The sequence below is a fragment of the Myotis daubentonii genome, chromosome 4 (genome assembly GCF_963259705.1).
Source record: "Myotis daubentonii chromosome 4, mMyoDau2.1, whole genome shotgun sequence".
NCBI classification, from domain to species: domain Eukaryota; kingdom Metazoa; phylum Chordata; class Mammalia; order Chiroptera; family Vespertilionidae; genus Myotis; species Myotis daubentonii.
The window spans coordinates 16834136-16858820 of record NC_081843.1 but is presented as its reverse complement, the minus strand read 5'-3'; the positions used below and the strand labels follow the sequence as shown (position 1 = coordinate 16858820).

Below are 24685 nucleotides of genomic sequence, written 5' to 3'. Positions count from 1 at the left end.
CGGACGGGGAAAAGGACCGTGTCCTTAAACACAGCCTTTCCTGCCTTCCTGAAGCTGAGCTGGATCTGGGCTGCAAAGAGGCCTTGGCACAGGCTCTGCCCCAGAGTCAGGGGCTGCAGGAGGGGCGACTATGGAAACTGAGCCTGGCTGTGCTATGGGGACTGATGGAAGGAGCATGAACTCAGAGCCAGAGAGAGGGGGGCAGGCTCCCCACAGTCAGCCCCTCCCTGAGTAGTCACAGCACCGCCCCAGGCTGGGCAGGTCCCGAGCCCAAGGCTGAGTGCCGTTACCTGGAAGGTAGATGTCGGTAGGTGGGCCGGGCTGGCAGCAGCCACAGGGCTCAGGGCTGCCGTCCTGGAGGACGTTGTCAATGGAAGGTACACGGCTCCCTGCAGAGGAGAGCAGGTCAGGCACCACCAGCGGGGGTGGGTGGGCCACTCCTCTGGCTGAGATCCCCAGGAGCCCGCCTTTCATTCCTGAGGGCACTGCGGCTGCTGGGGCCCTCGGTCTCCTGATTCCCCCTCTGCCCTCCCTGGACCCTATTCTCCCTCTCTTTTCTTCTCTCACACCCCCACTATGGGGCTTCTGTCTTATTTTTATCATTAAAAAACATGCCCAAGTTTAAAAAACAAGATAAAATGGTACAGATCTAACTCTCTATTGATCTTCCTGGGTGAGCAGGCTGACAGGCCCTGGTCCACACACACCACAGCAGGTCCTGCATGGACACGCCCATGGGGGCCTCCAGTGTGGCTGTTCCTCTCACACATCAGCTCTCAGCCTCAGGCCTGCACGGTTCTCTCTCCCACAGAAAGGGGTCTGGCCCCTGTGACAGGGCACAGGAGAGGCTGCCCAGTCCCAGCACATGCTTGGCACCAGCAGGAAAAGCCAACCCTGAGGGAGGTGGGGAGCCAAGGCCTGAGAGGCAGAAGGGCTTGCCCTGCACCAGGCCAGGCAGGCAGGGATGGCACGGTGCTTCCAGGAACAGACACCCCTAAACCTGGGCACCATCCCTGGGGTGGGGGGCTGCTTCTGGAAGGGATGTGGGCCCCCACAGTGCAATGTTGGCCAGGGGACCCCCGGCAAGAAGGGGTTACAGCAATGGAGCGTCTGTGGGTTATTTTGGGGTCCTTTACCAGATTGCAGGCTTGGGGGGCAGCCAGCAAGGGCCACTCCTGGCTCTATTACCTCTAAATTAAGTGGCCTTGGCCTCCCCCAAAACCAGCCCTGAGCCTGTTTCCTCACCTGCCCACATTGGGGAGAAATGATCAGGACAGCAGAGAGATGGCATCTCCCTAGCCAGCAGAGGGAAGCACTCATTATGTCCCACAACCACTGCGAGGTCAGGCAAGGTCATCCCCCGACTCAGAGCCAGCACATGTGATGGGCAGCTGGGGCCTGACCCTGTAGGCTGCTACGTACTAAAACTTCCATCAAGAGAGGAGCCAGCCCCCCACTCCCACACAGGAGACCTGGACCTAGCTGAGCCCTCTGCCCACACAAAGGCCCTGGATCTGTCCAGGTGCTGGCAGGACTACCAAGGGATGGGAACAGCCCAAGGCCAGGCCGGGAGAGCTGACCACGTGCAGAACAATCCAGGTGGGATATAAAATGGCCACACTACCCGATGCTGATGGCGGGAGGGAAAACCAGGACTGGCTGCGGGCTGTCCTGAGACACTGTGCAGTGGTTCCCAGGAGAAACCCTAAGGGGTCTGAGCTGGAGACCTCTGCCCTCCCGAGAGGCAGCACTGGAACCCTGCCCTTCAGAAAAGAGGGCTCACCTTGCTTTAGCGACGACCTCTCGTCAACCTCCTCCGTGAGGAAACTCTAGGAAACAAGGGAAAATGAGCCTGGAGCTATGGTGCTGACCCAGGACTGGTGCCAACCTCCACTGAGTGATGGCAGGGCAGGGCAGGCCCGGGCACACCATGAAACAGGTCTCAGAGGCAAACAGCAAGCAGTGGGGACTCAGATCTCAGGTGGGCAGGACCGAGGGGGGGCCAGGACGGGAACTCACCTCTGGGGAGCTGCTCAGCACCAGCCCAGCCCCACTCGGTAGGGGAGGGGCGTCCGAGTCCTGGGAGAGCTTCTCCTCATCCTCTTCGTGGATGGGCGATGATGGGGACCGCAGGGTGCTGGGCAGAGAGGAGGGTAGAAGACAAGTGGGTAGAAACCTTACCAACGCCAGCTCCACGTGAGGGTGAGCCTGCATATGTTGCCTGGAGCAGCGGGCAGATGCGCCCAGGGAGTTGTGGGCATCAGCAGAATGCCAGCAGGGTGCTAGCTAGCAGCGTGGAGGCTGTCCACCTGGGCACTTGAAGAGGCCTAAACATGGCTTTTTATTTTTATTTTATTTTTTAATATATTTTTATTGACTTCAGAGAGGAAGGGAGAGGGAGAGAGAAACATCAATGATGAGAGAGAATCATCGACTGGCTGCCTCCTACATGCTCCCCACTGGGGATTGAGCCTGCAACCCGGGCATGTGCCCTTGATCAGAATTGAACCTGGGACCCTTCAGTCTGCAGGCCGACACTCTATCCACTGAGCCAATCTGGCTAGGACCTAAACACGGCTTTTTATTTCCAGAAGGAGAGGACAAACGCGATGGCGTACTTCTGGGCTGGAGGGCTGGGCAAGGGAGGCAGCAGGAGATTCCCAGGATTCTGCATCTTTGAAGTGAGCCTGCCATGTGTATTAGTCCTGGGGCCACAGGTGGCTTTATGGAACCTGTGCCTTCCCTATACTTCCCTAGTAAAAAGCCAGCATGTGTGTGAGGAAAGACTCACCAGTCAAGGCTGGCTGCGGGGCCTAGCAAGTTCCAAGGAGCCATGATGGGCCCTGGGATGGCAATCCTGGTTCACCAGTCACACAGCAGGGTGTGCCCATGGGACCAACCCCCAGAAAGTCCCAGGACCCTGAAACTCAAACAGCTCTCCTGGTGCGACAGCACTCACGGCCCTGCGGTGAGGCCTGGGACAGGGAGGGCACCGGCGCCTCTGGCCTCCACTGATGCATTTCATTCCTGCTGCCTTTGCTGACATCAACCTGACCCGGGAGCCTAACCCGCTACTGGTCTTGTTAGTCTTTCTGGTGATCACCAAACACGTTATAAAATTATTTAAAACTACAAATCACCCTGCTTTGCACTTCTTTTCTACTAGCATACGCCTCCTGTGCCCGGCCCACAGCAGGCGGGTGGGTCCCCAGATGCCCTTCCCAGAGGGAATCCCGGCCTCGGCCCAGCCTCACCTGTCGGGGGATTTGCTCCGCGACTTGCCCTTCTGGTGGCTGCTTTCCATGATGCGATCAAGCCCAGCAAGTGGGCAGCTGGCCTGGGACAGACCATCCGAGACGCCCGAGTAGGTGATCTCTTCATACAGGGGAGCCGAGGGGAGGGCCGGGGAGATGGCCCGGAGGCCGTTGAGCGCCTCAAGCAGAGAGATGGGCTCATAGCCCGGCGGGATGCTGTCCGAGCTCTGAGGGGACAAGAGCGGGTGAGGGAGGGGTTGGCTAGGCTCCCTGCCCACTGCCCGGGCTTATGCCCGAGATGGTCTACTCCCCAGCACCTGCTTTCTGACCATCTCCTGTGGTCTCCACCTTCCAGGGGTTTAAGTCCTCCCTCTGCAGAGGGCGTCAGGAGCTCTAAAGCAGCACCAGACGCCTGCCCAGGGATCCCTCGCCATCAGTGCAGCACAGCCTTGAACACCAAATGCCCATTTGACAGGAAGGGAGAGGGCATCTGGAAGAGCCACCCCATTCCGAGCCTCAGACAGCCCCGACCTGGCTTTGTGTTCCTGCTGGGCAGGGGGCAGAGAGTGAGGGGGTTAGTGAGAGGGGCAGGTGGAAAGCAAAGCCATGCCAGAGTTGAGAGAAACCAGGGAACCACGTGTTCTAGACCAGGGAGGGCCTGGTCCCCGGGGAGCTCTGCCCGACAACACAGACATGTGGCCCAACACTAGATCCTCGGTGGACCTGGGCAGGCATCCGAGGGATGACGTGTGATTCTGATGGGCCCCCTGGTTCAGAACCTCGGTTTCCCCCTTGCTGGGAATAAGTCACATCAACAGGCTGTGTCTGGCTTTAGGGTTAAAGGTGAAGGGAGAAGGGAAATGCTCGGGTGCTGGGCATGTCAGTGCTGGGCCCCTGTAGAGTGGGGCAGCCACCTGTCCTCACTCACATTAAATAAGGTGAAGGGCAAATGTCCACAGTGCTCCCTACGTGAAACCCTCACCTGCCCATCTGTTTCTTTAACGTTTTTATTGATGTTTTAGAAAGAGAGAAACATCAATCAGTTGCCTCCTGCACGTCCCCTACTGGGGATCGAGCCAGCAACCTGGGCATGTGCCCTACCAGGAATCAAATTAGTTATTTCTTGGTACACGGGACGATGCTCAACCAACTGAGCCACACCGGCCAGGGCCACCTACCCATCTGACTGGCAGGAAGGAAGGTGGTGAGGCAATCCTGGGACCACAGAGGAGGCAGGGGGTCAGGATGGGGCCTCTTGCCCTCAGCAAGCACCTCCCGGTCCCCAGGTCACCTGAGCCAGCGGTGCCCTGCATTTGTTCCCAACCCATCTTCAACTTAAAGGTAAAGAATTACTCTGAACACCTTCAGCCCCCATTAAAAGAAAACACCTATCTGTAGGTTGACTCCCCAGTGACTCCCACCTCTACGCTTTACCAGAGGCCCAGCCTGGCTGCCACACACTCTCCGGCCCCCAGCCTGCTCCTTGAAATGCAGGGAAAATGCAAGAAAACCAAATCTTTGGCCCAAAGAGCTAAAACCCAAGGGGGAGAGAGCAGGGGGTGTAGAATGACAAGCAAGCGCTAGGAGTGCTGTTTGCAAAATCTAGCAGCCACATTAGTTCCACCTCCATCATTCCACTGCCAGCAAGAAACAAAAGGGGAACGAGGGCACTGGGACCACGGACAGAGCAGAGCTGGCGGGAAGGGGCGGCCTGAGGCCGGTGTGCCTGGCAGGGGGGATCCAAGAGACTGGCTTTTTGCCCACAGACCTTGAGCTCTGCTTGTTCCACAAAACTCCTTTTCTGAGCAGGGAAGCCGGGGACTGGGGAGAGTGGATTTGACAGATTAAATCAACCAAACACGTCAACCTGGGGTGAAAATGACTTCCCGTACTTGTCATTGGCTTAATAATCAGGGTGAGGGGCAGAGACACGGCCACAGGGCCAAACACACTTACAGTTTCCCTTTTAGGTTTCTTGCTGGCCAGTGAGGCAGGGTGCGACTTTGATTTTTTAAAGGGACACTGTCAAAATAAAAATCATACATTTTACAACTACTACCCTCCGTACGGCCCTGGAGCTGGATGGCTGCGGTCGGTCTGGTCTGCTGGCTTGTGGGAGTGCCGCCAGCCTGCGCTTCACAACTTCACATGCACATGAATTGTGGGGACCTCGCCAAAATGCAGGTTTGGCCCCAAGGGCCTGGCTGGGAGCTGTGCTGCTGGGGGAGTCCACCCTCACCCAATGCCCTCCCGCAGTCTGGGTCACCTCGAGTAGCAGGTCCTGGGCAGGGGGGTGTGAGAGTGGTTGGGTGCTCCACACAAGGGGGCCTGGCTGGGCAAGGGGAAGGGACATGCGGGCCTCTTAAACTTATCACTAACTTCCAAGTCCTAATGGTGGGTGGGTAAAAAATCAGCCCCAAGTCACCCCAGCTCATTGGAGAAAATGCCTAGTTTGGGCTCTCTCTGGTACTACGTGGAAATGGCTCCGACAGGTAACAGGGCGGACAATAACCACCCTCGGGAGAGGAAGGCACTGGCGGTCACCATCCAAGCCCCAGCCCGCCCTGCACTGTGGGCAGCACCACAGCTCCCAGGCCAAGAGGGGCAAACAGAACCGGGGAGAGTAACACGTAAGCGGCAATAAAACCCATCACCTGAGCAGCCACCCCTCTGTGAAACAGAGTCCTCCCTTCCCGGAGCGAATCACACCCAAGGGCTATTCTCTCTCCTAAAACTCATTGTTGGAGGAAGTGTGCAGTGTCCGTAACCAAGTCCAATGTCAAACAAGTGGGGGGCCTACTCTGAGTCATAAACCCTGATGTCCACAGGGCCCAGCAGGCAAAACAGACAGTGTGGTTGCCCCAGGAGAAGGGGAGGTGATGGGGCTCACCCCGGGGGCAGCCTTGCCTTTGCTCCAGCTTCAAGACGACACAGTCAGATTTTGAAAGGTAAGTCATAAGTCTGAGTTTTAAGGGAAATTTCCTGATTTTTAAACATTAGCCCAATTTTCAGAAACAGTATATGGGCCGAATACATAACACCCGCTGGCCCAGGGCAGGAGCCCATCTTCTAGGTGCGCCAATCCAGAGGGTGTGAGTCCTCTTTTCTATTTAGGGAGTTGGCAGGACCTCTAGGAATCACTAGGTCCAAACACCCTCAGCTGAGAACCAAGAAAACAGACTCACAATTGACAACACTCGTGGACAGCAGGGACCTGGGAGCTTGAAACCCGGACCTGCCCGGCCCCTGCTCCCTGGTCCTTCCTCCCCATCTGTCCACCTCGGCCTCTCCTCTCCACCCCCATCCCCACCTCTGTCTGTGTCTCTCTCTCTCCATGTCTCTTTCCACCTCTTTCTCCCTGTCTGACCAACTCGTAAGTATCTCCCTTTCACTCTTATTCCTACTGTGTCTCTCTGCCTCCGTATCTATCTCCTGCCCTATCTGTGTCTGTCCACATCTCGCATTGTGTCTCTACTTCTCTGTCTGTCTCTCGCCTGTTTCTGCCCATACATCTGTCTCACTGAGTCTCTGCCCACCTCTCTCCAAAGCCAGAGCTCAACACCCCTCGCCTGCCTGCAGTAGGTCCACCTCATCGGTTCTCAGGAGCCAGGGCAGGGGCGGTTGCTGAGGGGCCCTGTGTACCCAGGCTGGAGAGGCAGGGAGAGAAGGCACAAAGGGCATGTTATAGGCACAAGGAGTGCCCCTGGCTGTCTGACTTGGTGGAGTGATGGTGACAAGCACGGTAGCTCCAGCTCCTGTGGGGCCACGCTGGGCAGATGAGGACAGAGGCCCAGAGAGCCAGAGGTGGAGGTGCTGGCCCGACAGCCTGGGTCCTGGCCAGGTATTCCTCCAAGGGCTGGGCCCAGGTGGCCTCCTTCCAGCCACCTGACCAAGTCAGCCCCGCTGGGAGCCAGACACTGTCCTAACAGGAAGGCAGGCCCTGGAAGTGTCTGGATGCCTAAGAAGAAGGCAGGGCTTCCTCCAAACCCCTCTCCCTCCAGCCCTACGCCCCCCGATGCAGGACGGAAGAGGCACTTACAGAGTGCTCATCGTGGTCCACGCTCTGGGCCAGAACGGGGCTGAAGGAGACGGGGGACAGGGCTCCTGGCTTCTTCCTCACCGCCCGGATCTGCAAAAGGGCCCGGAAAGCTGTGCAGAAGGGAAGGGCTGATGTCAGGCAAAGAGCAGCCAGTTCCAGCACCACTGAGACCCGCCCAGCTGTGGGGATACTGACCACCACCCACACCACAGCGATCCCAGGACAGGCCACGTTTCCAATTTAGGCAGATCAGTCACACGAGGAAGACAGAGGCCAGGACAACACTGCCCCAGCTCAGTGGAGCTTTAGAGGCGGCAGGCAGGATGCAGCCAGTCTCTGTCCTGCCACACCTGACTGTGAACATGGCTTCAAGTTACACCTGCCAACCAGCGAAAAGCACACAGCGAGCCCTGGACACTGCGAGTCTCTTCCTGGAAGTTACAGTGACCACAGGCAGGCAGACATGTGTATGTGGACATCTGTGATGGCGCAATGTCTACACAGGTGATGGAAGGAGAGGTGACTTGGGTGATGAACACACGCTATAGTGCACAGATGATGTGTTGTGGAATTGTGCCTGAAACCTGTATAATTCTGTTAACTAGCATCACCCCAATAAATACAATAAAAAGGAAAAAAATGCTGTCCAGTTCTAACCTCACTGCCAACACCTGCCTGGAGCACCCTTCCCGGCCGTCCTGAACGTCCCGTTTTTCTGGAGGCAGACTTTTGAGATCTGAACCTTTCACATGCCCGCAGCATCGCCGTGGGTGCGAACTACCTGCATTAACCACCAGACTCCCATTCGCTGCGAACCAGGTGGGAGGCTGATGCCTGTCAGTCTCAGGGCCCGGCTGCCCTGGTGCGGGGTCCCCACTCACGCAGCCGGCAGATGGGGCAGTTGCTGGCCTGGTAGCGCAGCGTGTCGGCACAGGAGTTGCACAGGCACAGGTGGCGGCAGGGCAGGATCAGCGTGTCCCGCAGGTCTGACAGGCACACCACGCACTCATTGCTGTTGTCACTGTTCTCCTCGTCTGAAGGCTGCAGGGACAACGAAGGCTGAGGGTCAGTGGCTTTCTGAGAACCAAGAGCCGGAGGCCGGGGGCCAGCTAAGGGGCTGGGAAGGGGCCTTCCTGCTCCTGGCTGCCCCACCAGCCAGCCCCCACGGCCCCTGGGGGCAAAGGGAAGCCCACGAGGGTGGAGGAAGGTCGCTGCAGAGTAGGACGCCTCAGTAGTTGGCCCAGAGCCACGCTCCCTGGGCACCAGGCGCAGATCCAGCCCAAGCCCACCCCACAGCACAGAGGAGAATATGTAGCCCCGCCTAACACACTCCCCAAATCAAGAAACTCAGGTCTATTTCTATTCCCAAAACCAAAGAAAAAATGTGGAAGAGACGCAACACTAGGAACACATCTTCCAGAAGGAACCCACTTATTTGGCTAAGACAAACAAACAAACAAATCAGACAAGTCTAACTTGTTTGACATATTTTCATCCAGTAATGGCAGCTTCTGGAAAACAAAATCTGGATCAAGAGGCAGCAACATTCTAAAACAGGGATCGGCAAGCTACGGCCTGCTCTGTTTCTGTAAATAAAGTTTTATTGAAATACGGCCTCGCCCAGCTGTTTCCATCGTGCCTGGCTGCATCAGTGCTCTAACGGCAGTGTGAACATCCAATGGACACATGCAGGCCAGTCACATTGGAAGTATTTACTATCTGGCCCTTCACTGAAAGTCAGTGACCTCATGGGAATCAAGCAGAGAGCGCTCATCTGAGGCCCGGGCCTGGCCAAGCTGCCCTGTCCTGCTTCTGGCCAGTTGCTGCTGGTGTGTGAGACGTCTGGAGGTTTTTAAAAGGCGCAGTTCCATTCGTGCCTTTAAAAAAGGTGACAAGGGCACTGGCCGAGTCTCTGCTAACTTCCTGGCTGTGCCAGACACGCCCTGCCAGCCACCAGGCCTGTCCCAGCTGTCCAATGGGGCGCCCTCTCCCCACACGCCACAGGGCTCCAGTCGGGGGAGGAGCCAGCGGCTGGGCAGGCGGCGAGGCTCACCCAATGGTTCTGAGAACAGAAAGGCCAAGGCGGCACTGGCTAAGCCCAATCGGGCAAGAGGGGACCCCACAGCCAGCAGCCCAACGATGGTAACAAGCCACTGAATTTTCTGGAAAAAGGACAAGGTAACTGAACTGTTAACTCTTTTTAAAAAGTTAAGGAAAATGATGGAACCTGGGGTCCCAGGGCCTCCAGGGGAAGGAGTGGAAGGAAACTGGCTCATCTACATCGACCTGCGGGGTCCTTCCTGGCCGGGGCTGGGGGCCCCAGGCAGGTCATTCTCATGAGCCTGCTTCCCTGCAAGAGGAAGGGGAAGTGGGGAGTGAGGCCAGCCTGGAGTCGCGGAGCGTGCTCACCACAGCACATACCTTCGTCTCCTGGTTGTTCTTGTTCTCAATGCCATAGATCTCCTGCAGCAGGTAGCTGACCCGGTCTACCTGGAGAGCAAAGAGGCATCTGGGCACTTGCCAGCCCCTACTCAAGGGCTCCTCAGCACCACCTCCCAGACACCAGGTTTGGGTCCTGGAAGCAGGCACAGTTGGGAATTTTTGTCCAGTCCCAACCCCAGAGAGTGGGTCCAATGCCAGGAGAAGGGCAGGGAGAAACTGCTACCTGCCCAGCCCAACTAGTAGCAGGGGAGTAGGGCTGGGGCCCAGGTGGTCCTGTCCGCCAGAGAGGGCTTGGAGCCAAGCTTCACACAGGCCCAGCAACCATACTTACTCTGCACACTTACTGTCCTCAACCTGGAGAGAAAGCACTATGGACTCACCCATCACCAGCCCCACAAGCATGACCAGGTTCAGGCCTCACCCTGGCCACGTTTAAAAGTGGCCTGAGCTTCTGCGTTTCCCATAGTTCCATGGAAACAAACATGCCTCCTGAGAGCCATCGTCCTCTCCCAAGCCAAGTGCCCTGACCATCCCTAGGCTCCCCAGCCCTTCTGCAACCGTCAAGTCTGGATCTGCCAGAGTTCCCCTTACCCCTCTTTTAAAAAACAAACCAACACCATTCCTGGGTGGCTTATATACCTGAGCAGCTACCTACAAGGATAACCTAACTGTGGACTAGAAACAGGCCCCACCATGGCCATTGTTAAAATCAGTCTCAACATTAAGAGGCACAGTTCAGGGGACCCCATTCTCTCAATGTTCACTGTGTGGAGGACACCAGAATATTTCATCCTGGTTTAGGACCATGGATTACTGACTGAAAAGCTGTACTTCTCTACAGCTCCCACTTGTTCCAAAATATTCCATCTTTCCTCTCAAATGTTAAGTAAATCCATTTTTGCCCGATACTGAGGTATTTTCCATAATTTGTGAGGAGGAGGAAGAGGGGAGGCTTCGGTCTGAGTTTCCTGTTTCCTTCCTCTGTCCGTTCGTTCATTCAGCAAACAGTTACTGAAAGCTTATGTTCATGCTGGACAAGACTCAGGCTACCCCAGTCAGTGCCGTTGTGCGTGGTGTATGCAGTACACACGCACCCGATGACCCAGAGCCCACAGCGATGACAGACCAGTCAACAGGCCTGTCACCAGCTACCTACAGCCACCTTGGTGGGCAGGGAAATAATCCACGGAGTCTAAACATATGTCTTTTGAATCAAAAGGGCTCATGATATTTCCTCTGACAGACTTACAATTTGCTTCTGCTTCAACGGCTTCACGGAGAAACTGCCATCCACATGCTGCAGGGAGGAAAACACAGGTTAACTCGGCACTGCTCAGCCAGCTGAAGACCCTTCCTTGGTCAGTCCACATCCATGGCTGGAGAGAGGAGGGGCCGCGTGAAGCCTAAAGACCCAAACGCGGCCTCTGACCTGGCCTCGACACTACCCTGAGAACCTTCTAAAGATACCACCTCCTGGGTCCCACCCTGACCTGCAAAGCGAAACCCTCCCTGCGCAGCTCTCAAGCACACTCAAGGTTACAGCCACCAGCCAAGTTCTGATGATGGACAAGAAGCAGCACCTAGACGACAAGAACTAGACCCCAGTCCTGGCCCTCAAAGGGCTTGACCTAGTCAGAGACACAGCCCAGAACATGCACGTGCTGGGACAAGTGGTCCTGCCCACCGCGGAAGGCCTGAAGCCAAGCATCTTGCGGGAAAACCCAAAGGTCTAAACACTGTGAGAACAAACTAGAGCAAACGTGTTCAGTGGTAACTGGGAGACATACTACTCAGAGTCGACAAGATTAATTAAGGTACGAGATCAGATCTTACAACACCACCAATTATCCTTCTGAGTCAACTGAGACTAGCACGTGCATTTTCTGGGAAAGCTGATGGGTTCCTACAGAAGTTTCTAGTATGTTGGACTCCAAAAATAATGCAGTTTCTCACTGAGCTCTAAACTAGAAGCACAGAATGAAATGTTTGCCAGCGATGGCCCATCCGCCTCAGCCAGAGAAGCAGATGGGTAAATAGTTCCTGTCGCTTCCAGCCAGGCTTAGGGAGCACAGCTGGCGCCCAGAACTGGAGAGGCAGAGGGCCAATCTCGGCTCGGGCACTTGGCATCGCCACTGCCTCAGAAGGCCAGCGAAAGCACTGGGCAAAGGGGCCAGAAAGGTCTCAGGCCGGGCTATATTGACCTCTGGGCATCTGGAATGACCCGCATCACAGGAATGGGCCAGGCTCTGCACGTAGGATCTCAGGGCTGCAGACACACAGCCGGCTGAAGAAGCTGGGGGTCAGCAGGATGCCCAGGAGTGGTGGGAATTCCAAAACAAGTAGACTGAGCCTGGTTTCCTCATGGCGTCCTTAAATGCTCATCCCCATAGGCCACAGACTGGTGCCAAAAGCACTATACAGAGCGCCAACCAATGTCAGAGAGCACTGGAGGTAGGGTGTCAGGCGCAGCATTTTCGAACACAGGACATACCCCACTACCTCTGTTAAAGGTCTCAGTGAACAGGGACCCTGTCCCAACACAGCGGGGGACTCGTTTGCTGCGTGGATGACACGGAACTGCCTAGCCCCAGGACCCGTAGCGACAGGAAGTGGGACTATCTCTGGACCCAGCAATGTCCTAATGCGGAGACAGTGGTGAGGCAGACCATCCTTGCCACCAACTGTCACCAACTGCAACCGCAAACACAGCCATAACACATGAACACCGGGGCAGCCTGGGGACTCGGGTCTTTGTGGAAAGAAGAGGCAAACACCAAAGTTCAAAAATATCTAATGCAGACTAAAGGCACTACTAAATGAATCCTCTCACATAAATGGCCCCTTTACATGTGGGGTATCCCTAGCTGGGACCCTCTTTTCCCTCCATTATCCACAGAGGTCTAGGACCATACTATGCAGGTGGCACCCTCGCCCACCCCACCAGCATTCACTGAGCACCTACTGCATACTGAGGCCAACAAACTAGGGGCCATTCTACCCTCCGGGACATCAGATGAGCGAGTACAATGAACGACTGCCCAAAGTTAGGCAGGCCCCCGTGGGGAGGGAGGCCTGCCCAGCCCCGAGGGACCAGGGGATGCAGCCTTCTGGAGGCGAGGCAGGACCACTGTGCATGTTCAGGGTCCATGTTGAGAGGTTCCGATGACACTCAGGATCCTGGGTCTGGTGGGAAAGGCCTCGGCCTTAGGAGCTGGAGGCTTGGACAATCCCCTCAAACCCCAGAGGGAAACTGGTCTGACCAGAGCCCTCCAAGTGGGCATCCCGTTCTGGGTACTGGCAAGTTATAGGGACTTGTAGCGGACTGGCTTCTCAGAACATGCCTCACCACACAGCACAGGCCTGATGGTGACGCTCGACTTCAAGGCCCCGCCTCCTGAGATGCATCATCCCCCCGGGAGCCTGGATCGACTAGGGAACCTTCCATCTGCCCTGGGCCTCAGGCACTCAGCCCACATGGCCTGGCATAACCCCCAAGTTCAGGCTTCTGGTCTCAAAACACCACCTCTTTGCCCACAGCCCCCAGGTCAAGGGGCAGGATGGCACTTACCTTTTCAAAGGCAGCCAACAGCACGTGGGCGTGGCCAGTCACCTCCACAACTGCCCAGGAAAGAAGAAAGCACTCAGAGAGCTGACATGCCCCACCCCATCTTCCTTCTCCTTCCTCGCAGCAGTGCTTTCCTGCTCTCAGCCTAGAACCTTCTTCTGCCTGGGGGTCCCGACCTCCCTCTGGTTCACATCTCTCCCCTTCTCCAAAGTGACCACTCTTAACACCTATTGTCTCACTCTGAACAAAAGGGACATTTCAGGCAGGGCTGAGGAGCCCTGGCAGAGCTCCAGCATTCACACTCCAGGCTGGGGGTCTGAAGCCCACAGCAGTGGAAGGGAGACTGGGCAGGACTGGCTGGGTCAGTTAGGAACCCAGCATGGCCTGAGGAGGGCCTGTCTAGATCTCTGCTGCTCTCTGCTAACGGTCTCCATCATTCCACTGCAGGGCGGACACCAGAATCAGAGGCTGTCTAGCTGATGTTACTGCCATGAGAGCGAGGCGTTGGCATAGGGCCTTGACACTGCGGGTGGGGACCGGCTGGCCAGGAATTCCTGAGCTGGAGCGAGGCCCCACAGCCCCAGGGAGAAGTACCAAGGGGGCCCCAGAGCGGAGATGGAAAGCTGGTTCTAAACCTGCTAAGAAGGCTTCCCCATCCTTCATCCCTTCTGGATACATTCCTCCCTGCCGACAGCGGGGAGGGCCTCAGGAAATGGTTCTTCTCGCAAGGTCCACTTGCTGGAAGGGAGTAGGAAAGGAAAAAGGCTTCTCACCGTCTCCTTCGTCCACAACGGCCTGGATGACCACTGGAAACACTCCCCGGTCCAGGTCGAAGTTCAGCTGAGGAGAAAAGGCGGCGAGATGGGTCAGGCTGCACTGGAGAAGGTGCAGGGAGGGTGGCATCACAGCAGAGCTTGTGAGGACGGACAGCAGCGAGGACAGAGTCCTGGCTGTGCGCGCGTGTGCTCGCGTGTGTGTTAAAACAGATAAAAATGTTTAAAATGGCAAGTTTGTATTCAATTCTATGGCATTAAGTACATTCATAAGGTCTTGCAACCATCACCACCATCCATTTCCAGAACGTTTTATCATCCCAAACAGGAACTCTTGTCCCCATTAAGCTACTTCTCCCATCGCCCCCGCCACACACATACACACGCACACACACACACTCTACTCCAGGGGTCCTCAAACTACGGCCCGTGGGCCACATGCAAATACAAATACTGTATTTGTTCCCGTTTTGTTTTTTTACTTCAAAATAAGATATGTGCAGTGTGCATAGGAATTTGTTCATAGTGTTTTTTTTAACTATAGTCTGGCCCTCCAACGGTCTGAGGGAGTGAACTGGCCCCCTGTTTAAAAAGTTTGAGGACCCCTGCTCTACTCTGTAAGAACTTGCCTGTTCTGGACATTTCATAGAAACGGAATCTATCTGCCTTTTGTTCTGGCTTCTTTCACTCAGCATGCTTTCTAGGGTCACCCCTGCGACGGCACATCAGCTCTTCCTTCCTTCTCAAGGCTGAGTAACATTCTGCTGCGTGGCCAGGCTGGTCACCTCTAACGGACATTGGGCTGTTCCCCCTCTGGCTGCCACGGCCAGTGCTGAGATGAACGATGCTGGATGAGCAGCTGTTTGAGCCATTCTCAGTTCACCTGGGCACACCAGGCATGGAAGGGCTGTGTTCAACCTTAGGAAAGGTGCCTGGTGAGGCCCCAACCCAAGAAGGAAGGAAAGCAAAGGGACCACGTGGCTGGTCTGAACTTGAGGAGAACCCTCCCGTCACTTCTCCTTCTCCAGCTTCACTCCCTGCGGTCCCAGCTGCTCTCAGGCTGACGGCCACACTCCTCCCAACACGTCCACGTGGGTGTGGCCTCCAGATCGCTGGCCAGTGGGGGCTGTGGGGCAGGTCACACCAAGCTCACAGGAGAGAGACAGCTACTGAGGGCACCCACAGCAGGGGCTGCACAGGGCCGTCAGTGGGAGGCAGGACTGGGAAAGGAGCCAGGTGCTGGGACAGGGTCAGACCCAGAACTGCCAGGTTGGAGCATAGCTCCCTAACCCAGCCTGTTTCCCCATCTAAAAGAGGGATAAAAGCTACGTCTAATGCAGCGGTTCTCAACCTGTGGGTAGCGACCCCTTTGGGGGTCGAACGACCCTTTCACAGGGGTCGCCTAGGACCATCGGAAAACACATATATATTGTTTTTGGGATTAATCACTATGCTTTAATTATGTTCAATTTGTAACAATGAAAATACATCCTGCATATCAGATATTTACATTACAATTCATAACAGTAGCAAAATTACAGTTATGAAGTAGCAACACAAATAATTTTATGGTTGGGGGTCACCACATGATGAACTGTATTAAAGGGTCACGGCATTAGGAAGGTTGAGAACCACTGGTCTAATGCAAAGGCTCTGAGCATGGTGCCTGGGAGAGCACACAGTGAGCACCAGCCATTCGAAGCTGCATGTGCTCAGCAGCAGGAGCCAAGGCAGGCAGGCGGAAAGACACAGGGCTTGGACCCCCGGAACAAAGGACTTCGTGGGAACGTGTGCAGGGCAGCTACATGTGGGGAGTTGTCCGGGCCCACCCAGGCCTCATGCTCCCACGGCTGCACCAAGGAAACTGGGACTTACGGGAGGAGGGACCACCTGTCTGCCCTGCTCTCTTACTCTGAGATGATTCTTGGGAAAGGGGATCACCCAAGACAGGAGTCACATGTCTGAGGGACAGGGTCCCTCTGCAAGCTTGTTCCTGCCCCCATCCTGAGTCAGGACACAGGAGCAATCTTGCCAACGACCATCCCAGTTACTCTGGTGACGATGACACTGAGTGTGTTACACAGGTGCTGCCCTCTCAAAGGCTGTAATTAAGCCCAGAAGGAGGTTGTTCAGGTGACAGAGCCAGATCGGGAGCAAAGCTTTGTGCAATTCATCCCATGTACTTCCGGCCAGCTTTGGGAATATAATCCTTGGCGCTGATGTCGGTGCCTTAGAGCAGCCACCAAGTGATTTGCATTATCTTTCTCCCCTGCACAATAAGCCAAGTGCTGCCTCAGTACGGCAGAGTCTTGTGTTGCTGTTGAACTAATAGCGGTGGTCTGGAGAGGTGTGTGCGGTGGCTACACCACCAGCAGAGAGGGACCCTGGACCCTCTCTTCTCCTGTCCCTATGGCAGATGGGGCTCACGATGGACAGTCCAAGCCAAGTGAGCATGTGTACAAACCCCTGAGGGACAGCCTGCGCTAAGTGAGCACTGTGTACAAACCCCTGAGGGACAGCCTGCGCTAAGTGAGCACTGTGTACAAACCCCTGAGGGACAGCCTGCGCCAAGTGAGTACTGTGTACAAACCCCTGAGGGACAGCCTGCATTAAGTGAGCACTGTGTACAAACCCCTGAGGGACAGCCTGCATTAAGTGAGCACTGTGTACGAACTCCTGAGGGACAACCTGCGTTAGTGAGCACTGTGTACAAACCCCTGAGGGACAGCCTGCGCCAAGTGAGCACTGTGTACAAACCCCTGAGGGACAGCCTGCGCTAAGTGACCACTGTGTACAAACTCCTGAGGGACAGCCTGCGCTAAGTGAGCACTGTGTACAAACCCCCGAGGGACACCCTGCGCTAAGTGAGCACTGTGTACAAACCCCTGAGGGACAGCCTGCGTTAGTGAGCACTGTGTACAAACCCCTGAGGGACAGCCTGCGCCAAGTGAGCACTGTGTACAAACCCCTGAGGGACAGCCTGCGCTAAGTGAGCACTGTGTACAAACTCCTGAGGGACAGCCTGCGCTAAGTGAGCACTGTGTACAAACCCCTGAGGGACAGCCTGCGCTAAGTGAGCACTGTGTACAAACTCCTGAGGGACAGCCTGCGCTAAGTGAGCACTGTGTACAAACCCCTGAGGGACAGCCTGCATTAAGTGAGCACTGTGTACAAACCCCTGAGGGACAGCCTGCATTAAGTGAGCACTGTGTACAAACCCCTGAGGGACAGCCTGCATTAAGTGAGCACTGTGTACAAACCCCTGAGGGACAGCCTGAGCTAAGTGAGCACTGTGTACAAACCCCTGAGGGACAGCCTGCATTAAGTGAGCACTGTGTACAAACCCCTGAGGGACAGCCTGCGCCAAGTGAGTACTGTGTACAAACCCCTGAGGGACAGCCTGCGCTAAGTGAGCATGTGTACAAACCCCTGAGGGACAGCCTGCATTAAGTGAGCACTGTGTACGAACTCCTGAGGGACAGCCTGCGTTAGTGAGCACTGTGTACAAACCCCTGAGGGACAGCCTGCGCTAAGTGAGCACTGTGTACAAACCCCTGAGGGACAGCCTGAGCTAAGTGAGCACTGTGTACAAACCCCTGAGGGACAGCCTGCGCTAAGTGAGCATGTGTACAAACCCCTGAGGGACAGCCTGCGCTAAGTGAGCATGTGTACAAACCCCTGAGGGACAGCCTGCGTTAAGTGAGCACTGTGTACAAACCCCTGAGATACAGCCTGCGTTAAGTGAGCAATGTGTACAAACTCCTGAGGGACAGCCTGCATTAAGTGAGCACTGTGTACAAACCCCTGAGGGACAGCCTGCGCTAAGTGAGCACTGTGTACAAACCCCTGAGGGACAGCCTGCGCTAAGTGAGCACTGTGTACAAACCCCTGAGGGACAGCCTGCGCTAAGTGACCACTGTGTACAAACTCCTGAGGGACAGCCTGCATTAAGTGAGCACTGTGTACAAACTCCTGAGGGACAGCCTGCGCTAAGTGAGCACTGTGTACAAACCCCTGAGGGACAGCCTGCGCTAAGTGAGCACTGTGTACGAACTCCTGAGGGACAGCCTGCGCTAAGTGAGCACTGTGTACGAACTCCTGAGGGACAGCCTGCGTTAGTGAGCACTGTGTACAAACCCCCGAGGGACAGCCTGCGCTAAGTGAGCACTGTATACAAACCCCTGAGGGACAGCCTGCGCTAAGTGAGCACTGTGTACAAACCCCTGAGGGACAGCCTGTGTTAGTGAGCACTGTGTACAAACCCCTGAGGGACAGCCTGCGCCAAGTGAGTACTGTGTACAAACCCCTGAGGGACAGCCTGCATTAAGTGAGCACTGTGTACAAACCCCTGAGGGACAGCCTGCGTTTAGTGAGCACTGTGTACAAACCCCTGAGGGACAGCCTGCGTTAAGTGAGCACTGTGTACAAACCCCTGAGGGACAGCCTGCGTTAAGTGAGCATGTGTACAAACCCCTGAGGGACAGCCTGCGCTAAGTGAGCATGTGTACAAACCCCCGAGGGACAGCCTGAGCCAAGTGAGCACTGTGTACAAACCCCTGAGGGACAGCCTGAGCTAAGTGAGCACTGTGTACAAACCCCTGAGGGACAGCCTGAGCTAAGTGAGCACTGTGTACAAACCCCTGAGGGACAGCCTGAGCTAAGTGAGCACTGTGTACAAACCCCTGAGGGACAGCCTGAGCTAAGTGCGCACTGTGTACAACCCCCGGATGGACACCCTACAGATAGGATCTTCCTACATCCAGGTGCCAGATGGGAAACTCACACTTGCAGAGGTAGCACAATCTTGCCCAGTGCTTCATGAGAGCCAGGGTCACCTCCAGGCCTGCCCACCTGTGTCCTCAGTTCCTGAGATAGGCCCCAGGACACCCTTGGTATTTTCATCCTTGAGACTCTGCTCTTATCCAGCCTGCCCCAGATCTGTCTAAATCCCACAAAAAAGGTGCAGACAGCTTCTATTGACCTGTCTAGCTTTTCAGATGGCAGCACCCCAATTTTCCTTGGGGAATTTTGGAAACGACCTTTCTCCCACCCTGGGTTTGTGCTTGGCCAGAGGATGGCACAAGCCTGCCTCAAGTGGGGTCCATCCAAGCATTCTGGGGCCCAAGCTGCTGATCTAGAGCACAGCCTGAGATAAAGGCCAGCTCAGGCAGGGCAAACCCCGCCCTGATGACGTGGGCCCTAGAGCAAACCACAGCCATCCAGCTTTCAGAATCTAAGCCAATAATTCCTGGTTTTCTTTTCTTAAGCTAGACTTAGGTGTGTTTCTGTCTGTTACAACCAAAAAAGTTCTGACATAGACAGATGTCTGTTGCAGCAGCCCTCCCAGTGCCTCTGCTAACATTCAGCTTGGCGATCACAATGCTGTCAACAGAGCCTACAACAGCACCCTACATGCGGCCTTTGGTCAACTAATTCAGGAAACTCCAGCAGAAACCTACACTGGTCAGCCCAGTGCTGGGCCAGGGGAAGAGATGGAGACAAGGGGGATACTGTGACCCCAGATCTCCCTGGGCACCTGGAGTGCCTTGACAGAATAAGCCTCCACACACACAGCGAGGGGCCCAAGAAGTGTGGGGACCCGGGGAGCGAGAACCATCACCCCCCCCAAATTCCTGCTCCACACAGTCACACACCAGAGCTAAGCATGCTGGAAAAGGATAGGGGCTTCCACCCACCACAGAGAAGCTGAGGGAGATGTTTATTTTTACTGCAAGGAGAGCAGCTTTCTTAGGGAAAAGCAACCCCCTAAATCAGGAGGAAGAACCAGGCAGCTGATGCCAGCATGAGTCACTGACAGGCTTCCTGGCTCACTCTTTGTTCTTTTCCTACATGGCCCTGGCAGGGGCCTGGCACTCTGCCACCCTCGGGCTCTTCAGGTACAGAGATCCTCCCCACCAGACAGGGTCTTTGCAAACCCCAGGTCAGACGGACCCAGGAAATAGGAAAAAGGCAAAGAGCAGAAGAAGAAAGGGACGTGGCTTTGACTAAAATAAATGGAACCCCCCAAGGGGGATAGTAGGGAAACCAGTAGAGAAACCACTCCAGCTCTGAGGTGGTCTGTGAGTTCTGACCTGGAAACATGTCACAATATCCTATATAATAAAAGGCTAATATGCAAATTGTCCCCTCGACTGGGAGTTCAACCAGGGAGTGGGGCCAGCCCACCAGTCGCCCATGGCCCCTCTCCTCAGCCGGCCCAGCCCCCGATTGGCCCCGATCAGGGTGGGCCGGCTGGACCCCACCCATGCACGAATTTGTGCACCAAGCCTCTAGAGATTTAATAAAAAAATAAAAAGTATACATGTGTGGAGGCAGGTAGGGGAATCTCCATAACTTATCTCTTACTTTTGCTGTGAACCTAAACCCACTCTTTAAAAAAAGTCTGAAAAAGATTTTTTAATTAAAAAGCAGCATGGCTGGCATGGCTCCACAGTTGAGCATTGACCTATGAACCAGGAGGTCATGGTTCAATTCCTGGTTAGGATACATGTCCAGGTTGTAGGCTTGATCCCCAGTGTGGGGTTTGCAGGAAGCAGTCAACCAATGATTCTCGCTCATCATTGATGTTTCTCTCTCTCCCTCCCTGCCCCTTCCTCTCTGAAATCAATAAAATATATTTTAAAATAATTAAATAGTAAATTATAGCCAAGACAAATGAAAACATGCATTCAAAACAAAAACTTGAATACAAAATAGTACCATTATTCAAAATAGCCAACAGCCAAAAGACATGATGCTAAGTGAAAGACACAAAAGGTCAAATAGTATATGGTTCTATTTATATGAAATCTCCAAAACAGGCAAATCCAAAGAGACAGAAAGTAGATGAGTGTTTGCCAGGGTCTGGCGGTAGGAACAGAGGTTAACTGTAAATGGGCATGAGGGATCCTATAAGGAGGATGGAAACTGGATTCTAAAACAGGATTGGTAATAGCTGTGATCATAAATTTACTAAAATCTCTAAATTAAACTATGGGTGAATTTTTTAGTATGTAAATTATACCTTAATTGGTAAAAACAATGAAACAAAAATAGGTCAGAAGTGTATACAGTGTCAGCACTCACACTATACAGTCTGTTTGTTCTCAGTATATGTGAGGGCTGGGGTCCAGAACCCCCCTTGGATACCAAAATTCTCAGGTGCTCAAGTCCTTTCAATAAAATAGAGTAGTATTTGCATATAAACTACATTCATCCTTCCCTGTACTTTTAATCATCTCTAGACTACTTACAGGACCTAGTAATCTAATATAATCATATAATGTAAATGCTATATAAATAGCTGTTATACTGTATTGTTTAGGGAATAATGACAAGAAAAAAAAGTCTGTACATGTTCAGTACAGACATAACCATTCCATCGTAGGCCTAACTACATAGCACACATTACCAACAACATAACATTTAAAAAATATATTTTCCATCTGTGTTGAATCCATGAATGCAGACCCCACAGACACAGGCCCGGGTATACATGTCTATGTATGTATTCCTTACACCACAACCCTCTGCAGAAATAACTGTCTTCAGCTTGATGAGCATCTTTTCTGGTTTTTCCTCAAGAATTATATACACATACATCATACCTGCAGAAATGGTTTTGAGCATTTGTGTGGATGCCACATACAAGAGATTATACTGCATTTGTTTGCAACTTTGTCTTCTCCAAGCCCAGAACGGGCTTTCCACATCAGTATGTACAGAATACACAGATCTCTCCTGTGCTTTAAGATTGCATGGCATCCCATAATAGACATGAGCCAGGGTGCCCACATTAAATATATGGGTGGCTCCCATAACATCAATAAACTAAACAACTCCCTTTGTGATGGACGTGTACATCGTTTCCAATTTTTACTATTATAGACAGAGCTGCAATGAACACCCTTCACATCCTGTAAATTACTGTCCCTAGCTGTGGAACCACTAGGTGGAAGGGATCCTGCCACGCTGCAGTCTTGTGGGCCCGACAACCACACCAAAGCTGGGTACTGGAGCCTCTGCTGTGGCCGGCTGTCTTGCTTCGATCATTCCTTCCAGCCAACACTTGGACTGAACTGCACTCCACATGCCCAAATGAGCACACACACCTTGGTCCACAGCTACTCCTGATGCTTATCAATGTTAGGAATCAGCAAACAGGCCCCACTGTGCTTGCCCCCACACGGGGGAGGGAATTCCGTCAAGGGGCCAGGAGGTTACCTCATCGTCCTTCCACTCTGAGAAGTCGATCTTGAAGGAGGGCAGAGAGAACTGCTGGCTCACACCCCTCTTATAGTGGACAGTCTCAGATTGCAGGGCAGGGCTTTTGGGGCTGTACCTAAAGGAGAGAAAGGAAGGTGAGACTGCCAGGACCTGAGGCAGGCGCTGGCAGGCACTGGTCTTTTGGGGACCTAGTAGAAATCTGCCTTGCAGGTCCCACCCTATAAGTCCCAGCCCTTCTCTGTGGGGCAGAAAGCCAGTCTATGTGGCCACGTGGCCCTCACACCCCGAGGGCCTCCATGGTCTCATTCTGCTCACCACAGCTCTGCCTGGTCCAGCCTGGTTACTAGTCTTCCAGAGCCCACACCTGCCAGATAACATGGCTACCTTTCCAGATATGGCTATGCCTTTCCATTTGCTTTTTACGGTTTGTTGACTTCTTTAAACAAACATGGCCCAAAAATGCACACTGTCTCACCCATAGAGAAACCACTCCACCACCTTGGCAGTGCCAAGGGCCCTCCCATTCCCCACACCCTTGTGTTTGCTCCCAGCCACCTGCTTCCTTCCCTGCCCATCCACAACCCAGGCATCACTCCGGAAGAGCTGAGGCCTAGTCACGCATGGGTGTCTCTTCTTTAATATTCCACTAGCAGCCCACCTACACGCTGCTCCTTCAATACTCATGCACCCGAGCTGTCCTATAGCCACCCTATATGGAGGTGCTGTGTGCTCTGAACACTGCATCTGTTCCACTGCATTTACTCTAGCTGATGCAATCAGGCCCCTATTGGTGAGCACCAGGTGGTCTCCAATATCTTGCTTTTCCAACCAAGGCTTCCAGGACCCTCTTCTGCATACACCTTAGCCACACATGTAAGCATATCCCCAACATAAATTCCCAGGAAAGGAATGGCTGGGTTAAAGAGTACACATTTTCAATTCTGATAAACTCAGGCATCTCCCCATTCAAGAATCCAACACACAACCTTTGCTGCCTCCCTGCGCCCCACCCCTCACCTGCTGTCCCTCGGGCTTCTCTCTGTCTCTAGGACAAAGGATACTCTCAAGGACCTTGGCACATCTGGCCTGAGAAACTGGCACTGCGGGCTGCTTGTGTGCAAAAAGACGTAAAGCCAGAACTCTCAGCTACCACTCCATCCCCAGATCAAGTCTGGCCACCACATGGTTTTCTCCCACAGGAGGAGACGGGTGCATTCTGCCTGGCCCATCTGGGTCTGGCCCCACAGACTGGTGGCAGGCCAGCTGTGGTCGTGCTGAAGTTGCAGATTTCAAAATTTTGGGGTTCAAAGGACCCTATTTCAAATAGAACCTCTAAAAGTTCAAATATATTAATTCAGACAGACGCAGAGCTGCTGGGGCCCACCATGCACCACAGGGACTCACACAGCCATCCCGTTGAGAAACTCCTCCACCGCCTGGCAGTAGATGGTGATGGCCACCCGGGCATCGGCATCGAAGGTGAACTCCAGGCTGTAGAGGACATGGGGCTTCTCGCTGTCCTCGGTGGGGCTGTTGGCACCATCTTTATACCTTCCAGGCAGGCAGAGGGACAGGCAGTAGGTCAGGGGCATGCCTGCAGGAACATGGCCAGCCTGCACAGAGCACGCTATGGCATGCCCCAGGGGGCCATGCGTTGGCTGCCTGGCTGCATCCCACCTTTCTGGAAATGTGGATGCCCACTCCCTGCTTGGACAATAAGGCCCAATAACGCAAGGTTCTCCTTCCCTTGTCACAGAAAGGGAGACAAGTTCTCTTGGGTTGGAGATGGCCCCAGAAGCCTCAGGTCTTCCAGGTTTAAAGCAGTTTATCAACCCTGACAGTCAGAACTGCGCCATTCTTGGCTATGGGGGCTTCCTGTGCACTGTGGAGTGTTCACAGCCTCCCTGGTCTCGGCCCACCAGATACCAGGAACACCACCCTCTCTAGCTGTGACAACCAAAAATGTCTCCAGACAGTCCAACGTCATGGGGTGGGCACTTGGTTGTGAACCCCTAGTTTAAAGAATGTGGCAAGGTCAAGGGTTACCTTACAAGCCGGAGCGAGTCTTTTCGGATGTTCACTAGGCTCCTCAGCGTCTTCACTGGCTCATGGGGAGCGGGGGTGACATAAGGAAACTAGGAGGGAAAAACCGAAAGCAATCCCAATGACTCCCCAATATGGCAGAGGACAGAAAACGGGGATAATGCAAGTACACACCCGGCGCTCTGGGGCTCTCATGCCAACCACTAGATGACCTTATTCTCATTCACATCAAGGTAAACTGCAGGCAACATGGCTGGCAAAGGAGAGTCAGGACCAGAACACCCTGAAGGATTCTGGCCATGTGGCCATGGTGCCCTATTCCAAGGACTCTCGATGAAAGTGA

At 54.2% G+C, this 24685-nt stretch overlaps 1 protein-coding gene across 9 annotated transcripts in view; it reads right to left on the bottom strand.

Moving 5' to 3' along the window:
• Positions 1-24685, bottom strand: part of MGRN1 (mahogunin ring finger 1) — a 53809-nt gene that overhangs the window by 5974 nt on the left and 23150 nt on the right. For 3 of the 9 annotated variants that reach the window (XM_059692998.1, XM_059693002.1, XM_059693004.1), the window contains exons 3-16: positions 24346-24434; positions 23704-23850; positions 22297-22414; positions 14074-14140; positions 13304-13353; positions 10985-11032; positions 9703-9783; positions 8175-8334; positions 7294-7403; positions 5211-5276; positions 3255-3481; positions 2020-2137; positions 1784-1829; positions 291-389 (exon numbers count right to left, since the gene is read on the bottom strand). In XM_059692998.1, the coding sequence (XP_059548981.1) occupies positions 291-389; positions 1784-1829; positions 2020-2137; positions 3255-3481; positions 5211-5276; positions 7294-7403; positions 8175-8334; positions 9703-9783; positions 10985-11032; positions 13304-13353; positions 14074-14140; positions 22297-22414; positions 23704-23850; positions 24346-24434 (1426 nt within the window). Of the gene's footprint in view, positions 1-290; positions 390-1783; positions 1830-2019; positions 2138-3254; positions 3482-5210; positions 5277-7293; positions 7404-8174; positions 8335-9702; positions 9784-10984; positions 11033-13303; positions 13354-14073; positions 14141-22296; positions 22415-23703; positions 23894-24345; positions 24435-24685 lie in introns of those variants that run through there. The other 6 variants (XM_059692999.1, XM_059693005.1, XM_059693001.1 and 3 more) reach the window with 4 other exon arrangements.